At 44.5% G+C, this 11842-nt stretch overlaps 1 protein-coding gene across 1 annotated transcript; it reads left to right on the top strand.

Annotated features, from left to right (window-relative positions):
* Window positions 1-567, top strand: ASCL4 (achaete-scute family bHLH transcription factor 4; the record flags this gene model as incomplete). The annotated part of the gene is made up of 1 exon (XM_081997204.1): window positions 1-567. The coding sequence occupies one exon, from the start codon at window positions 1-3 to the stop codon at window positions 565-567; it is 567 nt and encodes a 188-aa protein (XP_081853330.1).
* Window positions 568-11842: the final 11275 nt, after the last annotated feature.

The raw sequence follows: 11842 nt of genomic DNA, 5'->3' as shown, positions 1-11842 counted from the left end.
ATGGACAGCCAAAAAGATGACGATGGACTATTGAACAGGATTGCATTTCCAGGAGCTATGTCCCTGGCTAATAGCCATGTGCATCCTCATGGGGTCCCCCTGAGAGAGTCCTTTGGGGTTCCCTTCCATCTGGACCCGTCTTACTGGGAGCAAGCCTACGGTGGGCACACAGGTCGCATCTCCTACATCCCATTCCCTGGCTATGTGGGCATCTATGACTATTCCTTTGAGCCTGCCTTCATTCGAAAGAGGAACGAGAGGGAAAGGCAGCGGGTACGCTGCGTGAACGAGGGCTACACACGCCTGAGAGAGCACCTGCCCAAGGAATTTGCTGACAAGCGCCTCAGCAAAGTGGAGACCCTGAGAGCTGCAATAAGCTACATCAAACACCTGCAGAGCTTGCTGGACTGCCATCCCTTAGGGTCTAACAGTAAGGAAACGCTCTCTGCCAAGGAGCTTCCGGAAGCTCCCAGTCCTGCTGCCCCGCGGGAGTGCAACAGTGATGGAGAGTCTAAAACCTCTTCAGCTTCATCCCCCTACAGTGAATTTGAGGAGACGGGCAGCTAGGTAACAGCCTCTCTGGAGACAGAAAGCGTCAAGTTCGGCTGAAAACTAGATCTAAAACCCTAGGGATTTTTCTACAGGTGAAAATGAATACCAGGAAAAGGGAAAACAGCTAGGAAAAAAAAAAGGTATTTTCAAACTGTCAAAGGACTTTAAATGTTGTCTGTACAAAACCTAAAAATTATTTGTAAGCAAGCAGGTATGTCTCAGGTTGCTTCAGCTATGTTACGAAACTTTATTTGTATTGTTAAAAATGAAGCAACTTTTGCATTCTAATTTACATTCAGCTTTTATTCTGTTCATCTATTTTCTTTTGCCTATCACTCAATGAGACAGCAAAACCAGATAAATCCGTTTCAGGAAATTCCTCTCCCCTTTCTTCTGCTTCTTCCTGTAAGTTTTATTGCCTGTTTTTCCTGACTGCTAACCTGAGATGCACTGGGTTGCAAACCCTTGGATTGGGAAATGTAAGGTTTAGATAAAATTTCTTTCCCTAAAATTTTTAGAAAACTCACAGAAATACTTCTATTTCTGAAAAAACAATTAAAAAATATAAACAAGGCTATATTTGGGAATTAATTTCTTTTACGGCATCTTCTAAAGTGAAATAAGCAACTCATACATTGGACACTGGCTATTTGGTGATTATTTGAAGGATAATTTTCAGGAAAAGAAAATCTGACACTTTCATTCTAATCAAGGCTAGGAAGAGGGAAACAGAGTTCTGTAAAACTGCACATTCAAAAGCAAAGTTCCACTCATGATACTGAAAAACGTTGACAGCCTTTTTCCTTCTCTGAAAATTGAGTTTGTGGACAAAATAGTCTTGTGTCTTTTTGGCAGGTCAGCAATTATGTGCTTAGAAATATGTTCCTGTAGTAGTTAGATACTGGTGTGTACAAAAAGGGTATCAGTTTACATCTGCATGAAAATGTAAGTATTTCTCCTTTTGTTTAGAATATTGTATTACTTTTTCAAAGAATACACCCTTTAAAATTAATATCTCATAATCTATGGAATACCTCTAATTTGGACCATGTCTACTTAAAATAAGAATTTGTCTCCAAATTGCTCTAAAATCTTCCTTTTTAAATAACATTTACCAATGTGCTTAAATCCCATTCTGAATATGGAGTAAACACCTTCTTACCCATACATTTTCCACAGACCTTTCAAACTTTTGCTTTTTTGGCCTCACATTGGTGAAATCATTTTGTATCTTTTTGTTTCCTTCATGTCATGCTGACTGAACCCCTGGAAAAATTCTTGTGTATAAATAAGAACAAATACTGGTCAAATGCCTCAAAACGTGTCCATAAATTTCATTTAAATAAAAAATTTATTTAATCCCGGCTGTTGTTTTTTTCACTTTCAACTGATAACGAATGGGACAGCACTGTTTGCAGGAGTAATGAATTTTCAGGAAAGAATAAAGAAAATGAATAGGAAGTAAATATGAACTGCTACCCATGAAACTAGATTTTTAATCTAGATTTTTAAATCCAGATAAGGAGCAGTTTTGTGCTGTCGGCATCTAACAAAAATTATTTGGTATAACAATACTCTGCTGATTTCTAGCAAACTACTTGAACATTTATACACTATTAGCTATGTTTTAGCTATTGGGTGACTGCCTTCAAGTACTTGCAGTCCAAGTCTGGGTCTAGGTATTGCTGGAGCTCTGAGGCAATTATTTTTTATGAATTTACAGCCAATAACCTTGAAAGAACAAATACATTTAGCCAAATCACACACAGTTCAGAAATAGAAAAAGCCTAGATGAATTGTCTAAACAACTTGCTGCAAATTACTCACCCAGCCTGACCATACTGAAGCAGCACTGTTCAAAATGTCAATGGTAGTCACAGGCTTCGTTCTTTATTCTTTATGTGGTAGCCAGCTTCCTTTTCTAATGACTATTTTGTTTTTCTAAGGGCTGTTACTTTTGTAGGGTCCATTTCCCAGACCCAAACTGTTTTCGCTACCTGGACAGTTGTCTCTAAGGATACAGAGCTGAAGCACTCATTTTTGAGTGCGTAAGTATTTACATTTGTTATCTAAGAAGAGGGAGAAAGGCAAGGTAGTGGTCTGAATGTCTGATTGGGATCCATTATTTTTCGGCTTTTTCCTTCCCTTTGCGGTCTCTGACAAGAGATTCAGCCTTTCTCTCTGCTTCAGTTGTGAGATTTCTGGAAATACAGTAGTGCTGCTGGTAACTCTGTCAGTAAGCCTGAATTGCATTTCTCCCTCAAAGCAGAGGTTAAATCTTCGTTATCTGTAAAAAACATACTCTTCCTCAGAGTACCTGAGACAAATTCTGTGAGACGTATAGTTGTTTGTAAAGCACTCTGAAGATGAAAAGCTGTTAATATACATATAATCACAATAAATAGACAAATGAAACCAAACCACTAAAAAGAAAAATTATGAGAATGACTGTTACTTTCTAGGCAGGAGGCATCAGATAATGCCCAAAATAATTTTTTTGGTCAGTTGGTTATCACAGAGATATGTCCAGGAGCCTCTGATTTCCAAAACCCAGAGAGATGGTACAGCATGCCACCTTCTCCATGATCAGATAGTTAGGCTGGCCGGAGAAGTGGACTAGGTCGTGGCTCTGCTCCCTTTCAGCTTCATCTCACGTGGGATGTTCCTCAACGGGAGTCTAACCAAGCGGAAAGCATCATTCCCTGGGCCTGTGCTTGGCTGTCGCCGCTGTAGGGTGTCTCTTCCCGTGCGAGACGCAGGTTGATCTGCTGCATGCCTAGATGGGACTGGTTTTGTTGCATACCCTTAAAAATCTGCAGCCAGAACCAAACCTGGATTTTGTGAAATAGTATTCTGGAAAAGGCCTTGGGACCTGAAGTCAAGGAGACTAGTTAAAAGTCTGCATTTCAGTAAAACTATAGCTAATTTTTTTAGATTACAAATCTTTAACAGCCCTGGAGATGTTCTTAAAATACCTCCCAATCCAGCTTCAAATGCTGAAGATGCAAAAGCCAGAAAGTCACATGTATCTTAATTTAATTTTAAAGGAAAATGAATTTGTGGATGAAAAGGAAATTCTGTAGGAAAATCTGTCACAGGTTGAACCACTCTCCTTAGGAAAATTGTACATTTTTATTTCTCACGATTCCCATTGTCATGCAAACCTCTTGCACACTTTTAGCGCAAGGAAGTAGAAAACAGCTCAGGATTTCCCAAATATGGATCAGTGCTTCCTACAGGCATCAACAAAGGTTTCAAGTGAATGCTACATTTCAAAAGCTTTCTTAAGGTATTTCTGTCTAGACAAAGGTTTTCTTCAAAGCTTCTAAAATGTATCATTATCAGACTTTGAAAGCAGAGAATGATCCATCTTGTCACCCTGAGAATTAAAATTTTAATAAAATTGTTGACCAGAAGAATTCTCTCCATGTGGCGCAATTACTATTTACAAGAAGGGCGAACACTGATGTCCCTAGGCAACCATGCTACAGCTTTATCAAACTCATGCACACCAAATGCAGACACTTTAATCTTTCTATCAAATGTGAAAAAAACACACATCTGAAGTCTTCCCTCTTCTGCCATTAAATTACAAATCCATTTGCTCCTTGATATTATCAGCATTTTAAAGATGTGTAATCCTGGCCATGGGATTGCTTTTAATCCTCTAATAGCTGTTTAGCTGATTTCTTTGTAAAAGCCCATCCACACTCCTTTCATGTTATATTAGCCAGTGTCAATAACATGGCCAAAGAAAACTAGAAGGCATTGTAGAAGAGTCATGTTCAGGGAGTAGAGCAATCAGGGCCAATTTATCTCACTGGAGTAAATGAACAGGGAACGTCCACAGAAAAATAAAGAATCTTTGAAAACATTTGCCACCAGCATACTTGGGAAGGAGGCAAAACAAGATCCAAAATATTTTGAAGAGAGACTCAAGTGGTACCAGCAGGAAAGCTCTCCTGAAGTTAGCCGAGGTCAATCATGATAGCTGAGTAAGGTCTCGGTAAGTCTCTCCAAAATAGAGTCTAAGCAAATACAACTTCAGCAGGTGCTCATCATTAGTAACCCTCAGCGTATAGATAAATGGCTACGGAGTAAGAGGTAAGTTTGTTCTAGACAAATGGGGAGCAGCAAAATAGTAAGACTGCAGCTATACCTAGCTCTTATGCAAGGCTCTCCATCTGTAGATCTGGAAACCCTGAAAACACAAGATGAGCAACATTCTCCATCAACCTGAAGGTGTGCTTGTAGGTAAAAATCTACTATAAATGCCCACTCATGTATTTCCCACACAATTTTTACACATTTTTTCTATCTCACTGTGAATATGTTCACTGATGGAGGAATGGAAAAGTTCTCCAAGTTGCTCTTACTGGGAGAACAAACTAGAGGAGTGAAGGTGTTTCTAAAGACAGATGTCTCTCTCCATATATCAGTGGATCTCCATACAGTCAATGGTGGATCAAATACAGAGAGGGGTCAGGCTAGGATGCTCGTGAAATGAGCACAAACTGCCAAGAACATTTGTTTGAAATTTACAGTGGTCTGGCAAGGTGGCACTGCTCAGAAGATGCCCCAGAGCTGGCTGAAATCTTATGACTCAGCTACCCTGAGCCAAAACCCTGGAAACTCAATAGGAACCAGCATGTTCATTTAGTGTGCTGTGCAAGAGACTGGTAGTGCATTTCAAGAGTGAAAAGGGACATCATTTTTTGTCATCAAAGTGTCCTTTCCGCTCCCCACTCATATCCATATAGTGAGATTATTCCTCTGACCCTGAGGTCTAGGCAGCATAGCAGGCACAGCTAGCTGGTGGGGCAGGGACCCCAGCACCCAGCTGTGCTTGGATGTCAGTGGGGTTCTGGAGAGGCAGATGATGGCAGGGTGGGAGAAGGGCTGTTAGTTCACTCTGGGAAGGAGATACTTGCTTAGGTGGGTATTCAGGTGGAAGCTACTACTCTCTAAGAATGGGATTCAGCAGGTCCTGTTTTAACATCCATGCTTCAGTAGCCTTGCCCTCTTGTATCACTCAAAAAATTCTCATTTAAAAAGCCAAGTCAAAAAGTGGGCCTGGGAAAAGACAGCAGGTGCCGTTTGCAATGCTGTAGCACTCAGCTCCCCTGGGGGCTTACCACAAGGACTTGACAGGAGCGAGTCTCTCACTGAAATTAAATGAGCTTTTCTAAAGCCCTGTGTGAAAGTCACCTGGTGGCACACCTATGCTTGGTTATCACCCTTGTTGCCAGAACTTGTCCCTCCATGGCCTAAGCGCACCGCATGCACGCAGGGTACAACCAGCACCATGGCAGCTACTTGAGTATATGAAGGGTGTGGGTAGTTGCCTCTGCCAGGTCTGGGCTGAGGGCGAGAAGAAAGATTCAGGGCTCTAGCCTGGCAGTGAGGTACAGCCTTGCAAGAAAAAGCTTTGCCCAGTTGCAAACTGAGTTGAAAAATGAAGTGAACAACAACTAAAACCCAGCTCAGGAATGGGTAGTATGAGTATGTGCGGAGGCTGGGTTTATTGGATACACTTCACAGGGAAAGCTCAAGAAAAGGTTAGTTTAATTGGTTTCCCTTTATTTGTTATGGCTTACACAAGAACCATTCTTCCCTGAGAAACATGGTAGGTGCATGCATACAAGCTGGACAGGAGCAGAGTTCTCCCGCTGTGCTTTTCCTGGGGAGACCAGGAGCCTCGTGCGATCCCACACCTTGCCAATCCAAGACAAAGCTTGTTAGCATTTTTTTGTCTGCTTTCCAGTAGAAACAAAGCTTAGACTATGTTCTGTGTGTGACACCTTCTGTCTCCAAAAGCTTCTGAACCTCTGCCTGATTTTCAGCCAACCCCCACAGGAAGAGAGTCTCAAAATGCAAATCAAATTTCTCCTTTTTTTTTGGTCAAAATAGGGGTTGGGCAGGGATGGGGAGCCCAGTTTAGGGATTATGGCTCCGGGTGATGAGCTGTGGTGCTTCATGCTGGGTCAGATTCCCGTGCCACCCAACTGCTGGAGGCCTCAGCCCCTGGGGCAGACAAAGAAAACAGGCAGTATGTCTGCTTTTTAGCCATCTCCAGTCATAACTTGGTGTATTCATGTAAAGTGAGGGCATTTATTAAGGTCAATACACCCATCTGTGAAACTGGGTGGCTGAAGACTCTGATTCATTACCATCACTGTCTTTAGATATGGCTGAAGGAGCCAATACTCCCAAAACTGTGGGTTACAGGGGTGGGGAGCAGCCAGCGAGTCCATATTTCGCTCTGAGTTCCCTCACCTTTTCTCAAAGGCTTTGAAGCCAAGCTTGTAGGACTTGCTCTCATTTGGAAATGAGTCTGTGTTTGCTGAAGCACCAAGAGTTAAGTCTATGTTACTATGGGCCTCAGGTTTTATCGATTATGTTTTTGCAGGTGCAGGAAATTAAAAGATATATTGGTATGGGTCATGTTTTTTAGCCAGGCTAAAAGAAGCTTAAGAGTCCATACATCTCTCTGCCAGTTTCCCCCTTGAAAATTTTGGAGACCCCTTCGCTTACTTCAGATATGACTGGAGATGGAGATCTCAAAGACATGAAATTCCTACACGGTCTGTGAACGCTGGTGGCATCAGAGTAGAAAGACAAGCCAAATTAGAGTTCTTACAGAGGGGGAAGCTAACACTAAATTGTCTTTTCAGTTTGACACGCTTGATGGTCAGACAGCCCATGGGCACCAGCCAGCCATCAGCAGGCACACGTGCTTTGCGCTGGTATAACATGCTCTCTCTTGCACATTCTGCTGAGGCCAAGGGATGAAAATATGAGTATTTTGAGGGAGTTTCGGATTTGGGAGGGGGAACGAATGGATTGTGAGAGGCTGAAGGTTGAAAATATGGGGAAAGTAACAGGCAGTGAAGCCTTGAGCGTATAACACAAATCAGCCAAGCTGCATTTTCTGGGCTGCTCACAAAGCACCTTGCTTGTCCCCCTGATTTCATTTTGATGTGGTGTGGTTCTGGGTATAAATAGCAGATTTTTGTGTTCCAGGGCTGTCAGCCATCAGCACTGAATCCTAACCAATCCCTTCCACCTGCACCGAGATCACAAAGAGAACAAGTAGTTACAAATAAATGGAATTTTCAGGTCTTTTTATGTATTTGCTTTACTGCCAGCTTTATGCTATACTACGCTGCTCTCTAGATGTAGCTTTTTTAAATTTAAGAAGCAGCGAACAAGTCCCAGGCTCAGCTGCAGAGGATTTATCCCAGGGGAACAGTCATGCAGAGGTGATGTGTGTATCCCCACACCCAGAGGTGCATCCAGTGATAACCCAGGGTTATCACACAGGTGTTTAATGAATTAAACTGATAATAAACTGTGTAAATGTATCAATGAAGTAAGCCAGATGGACAAACACAGGCGTGAGTGTTGTGGTGTTTGTGCATGGGAGAAGGAGGAAGGATGGTGAAGGGGAGAGAGAAAAGAAAGTGGGTTTGTAGTGTGACACACTGCTTGATATCAAATCAGCTGCATGGCTGAAACGAGGGAAATAGGAACAAATTAGATACGACACCTTTGGGGAGGATTAATTCCTGGAAAGAAAAAAAAAAAGAGACAATATATTTGTGGGCAAACCCTGTGGATATATAAAAAGGTTGTGAGATTTTGCATAGCAGAAATGCTAATGAGAACAGCAAAGCAGTGACTCTCATGAACCAGGACTTAGAGGGAGCCATAGGCAAGGCTGGAGAGAGGCATGACTCCCTCCCTGGACCCACCACCGGCTAACGTGCGTGTTCTCCACCATTTAAACTACTTTCTTCTTTCCCCTGGCATATTTATCCTCCTCCACTGGGAGGGAGGAGTGCTCCTGCCCCTGGAGGAATGGCTTTGCATTTTCAGCCCGGTGGTGCCATGAGTTTAGGGAGGAATCAGCTTTGTCCCTTGAGGCTTTACTCACTTCAGGCATCCCTCACAAGCTTGGCCACAATCGGCTGCATCTGCTGTCTTTGTCAGGAGGCAGAAATGAGAGGTGGGGCAGGTGGGGGCTGACCTGCAGGGTGGTCCGTAATCCTATGGAAAACAGAGTAGTGGGGAGGATGAGAGGAGCCCAGCACCATGATGAGACTTGTGACAAGGAGCCTGGAGCACAGATGGAGGCCAAGGGCAGGAGGTGTCTCTCTCAAATGAGTAGTTGCACCACTGGCACTGCTCTTCCTCACTCCTCCTCCTTCTCTGTTCCCCCACACCGCGAGTCGGGAGTGCTGTGGAAGCCATGGGGACATTGCACTGGGCATCACAGGGGAAAGGGAGAGCACTGGCTCTGTGAGCAGGGACGAGGGGTCAAGTCTGTAGCGTGAACATCCAACCCTACACAGTAACACATCTTTTAGAAAGAGGAATCAGAGAGCTGTAGGCTAGGCCTGCTCTGCTGGTCGTGGTGGAAAGCTTTGTGAAACTCAGGACTATAGGAAGGGCTGTTCCCGGATGCTAGTGTTTTACAGAGTGTGAATATAGGTTTACAACATAGTGAAAATGCCCACTTTCTTTACATTTTGCCATTTGCCATCGATTCCCACCATTTTCCTCTCCTCCCTCCTGTCTGCCCCTGTAGCCCTGGCTATTGCTATAGGGACAAGGGCATAGGGGCATGTCCTGGCTGTGTATTTGGTGTCCTTCTCATACAGCAGCCTGATTTTAGCATCCTTTCTTGCTAACACCTCTCTGCTGATCACACTATGTGCAGCCCTTGATGAAGATGGACATGCCTTGCAGCAGCTGGGTGGGACACAGGCAGGGAGCTGCTTAATAAGCTAGATTTAAATTAAAAAAAAAACAAAAAACAACCCCTATCAGAAAAGAAGCAGCAATATCATTTTACCACCAGCCATTGTGCAAAAATGGCTGAGACCGCAGCATTTGCATGATGGTGAGTCTGTCTGACTGCACCTCAGACACACCATGTTTATCTGCTTACCATCACTTCTCATTCATCTTTCCTTGTTCATCATTGCAAAATACCTCCAAGCATATTTCTTATCAAAGTGCTGAGCAGTTGTGAGCAGGCTGGGCTCTAGCTGGGGAGCAGAGGGGATGATTACAGAGCTCAGCCCAACTGCTGTCAGGAGCCAAGTGACAAACCCAGATTATTTCAGCCCCAGGTTTTCCCTCTGTTTCAACAACAGTGTGGCCCTCCTCTCGCCTCTGTGCTGGAAGCACCAGGAGATCCTGCCCCGTCTCACTGGAAAATATCACCAGGCTGCCCTTGTACCGCTTCACTCCGGGCTGCTTGTCCCCTGTCTGAGTGGAAGTTCCTTAGTCCCCTGCACTCATAGATAAATCTGCCCTTGCACGTTACCTGGCTCTGGTACTGCAGAGCTGGCCTCTCCTCTCCTCTCCTCTCCTCTCCTCTCCTCTCCTCTCCTCTCCTCTCCTCTCCTCTCCTCTCCTCTCCTCTCCTCTCCTCTCCTCTCCTCTCCTCTCCTCTCCTCTCCTCTCCTCTCCTCTCCTCTCCTCTCCTCTCCTCTCCTCTCCTCTCCTCTCCTCTCCTCTCCTCTCCTCTCCTCTCCTCTCCTCTCCTCTCCTCTCCTCTCCTCTCCTCTCCTCTCCTCTCCTCTCCTCTCCTCTCCTCTCCTCTCCTCTCCTCTCCTCTCCTCTCCTCTCCTCTCCTCTCCTCTCCTCTCCTCTCCTCTCCTCTCCTCTCCTCTCCTCTCCTCTCCTCTCCTCTCCTCTCCTCTCCTCTCCTCTCCTCTCCTCTCCTCTCCTCTCCTCTCCTCTCCTCTCCTCTCCTCTCCTCTCCTCTCCTCTCCTCTCCTCTCCTCTCCTCTCCTCTCCTCTCCTCTCCTCTCCTCTCCTCTCCTCTCCTCTCCTCTCCTCTCCTCTCCTCTCCTCTCCTCTCCTCTCCTCTCCTCTCCTCTCCTCTCCTCTCCTCTCCTCTCCTCTCCTCTCCTCTCCTCTCCTCTCCTCTCCTCTCCTCTCCTCTCCTCATTATTACAGGTATAGCGAGGGTGGTGGGGACAAAGAAATCTCTCTGCCAGTCTGTCATGCCAATGATGCTACCAGCATCTGCCTTGCCATCAGCACCCTACTGCTGACTAATGCAAATCATTGCTGAAGCCAGGCAAGAAGCCATGAAAAGTCCTGCCCACTTTCACGGTCGCCTCCCTCAGCGCTCCGGCCCCAGCAATATGCTCCCAACACAGCTGGGTAATGCTGCACCCCCGGTTCACAAGGGTGATGCCCCATGCAAGCACTGGTGTCACATCCCGAGGGGCCTGTTAGGACAGGTCAAAGCTGAGCACCTACAGCATGTCAGCACGACATGCTGTACAAATGCGAGGCATTTGCCTCTGTTTACATGTGGCATACTCCGTAGCTTTGCATTTTGCAGCGCTATGAAAGCTTCAAAAGTTCCATTTACTTTAACAAGCCCGTAAAGCATAAGGTTATTAAATGGTGTTTATAGTACCCTGTCTGAGAAGCTCATTCAGTTACCAGCTGGTTCAATTTTTACTAAAAGCGAGTTTCATGAGGGCCCCAAGTTGTAGCTGCATGTGTTGGGGGAGTTTGTGTTGAAAGGACAAGAAAAACAGCGGCAATGCCATCACCATGCAATGACTGAATTACTCTGTAGTAGGAGTGGTCAGAGTTTTCAGAGATGAATGAAATATGCTGGTTTTGTGATTGAAAAAAATGTTGAGTTTAAATGTTTTAAAATATTTTTTTGGTAAAACTTTTTTAGCATTGGTTATTTTCTGCAAACTTCACTGGAATTTTACTGAGGTCCTTGTCTTAAAGAGCAAATTTCACATTTGCATCTTTGGTGAAAAAGTCAGAGTTGTGGTCATTTCATCACTTAGTAATCACCACAAAACCTGATAAAATTATTGTGTATGTGGAGTGATGGGTATCAGAAGCTGTGGCTGGGCAGGAGATGGTCATACAGAGTGAGGATTAGGTGAGAGCAACACAGCCACTGTGGCATTATGCAGAGCAGGTGTTTGCAGAGAGCAGCTGGACAGGAATGGTTGTAAAAAAAGAGTTTAGACTGAGTTAAAGGAGATGCCTGTTGACGTGTTGGGAAAAGATCCCAAGGTATCACCCACGTGGACCTACTGGGAAGGTGTCACTAAGAGCACATTCACACTCTCAAGGGCTTTTTCCCAAGAAGGAAGTCTAAAGTGGGGTCTCTGGCCAGACTTTCCATGGCTGAAGCATGGGGTAAGAAGAGGACCTCTATAAAAGTAATTTGTGGGCTTTTTTCACAGCTTTTAATTGCAAGAGAGAAAGTAAGAGTTCAGTGATCAAGTCTGAC

This window comes from Phaethon aethereus (genome assembly GCF_964289735.1).
Source record: "Phaethon aethereus genome assembly, chromosome: 1".
NCBI lineage: Eukaryota > Metazoa > Chordata > Aves > Phaethontiformes > Phaethontidae > Phaethon > Phaethon aethereus.
The sequence above is the reverse complement of the archived record's forward strand: the minus strand, read 5'-3'. Positions and strand labels throughout refer to the sequence as shown.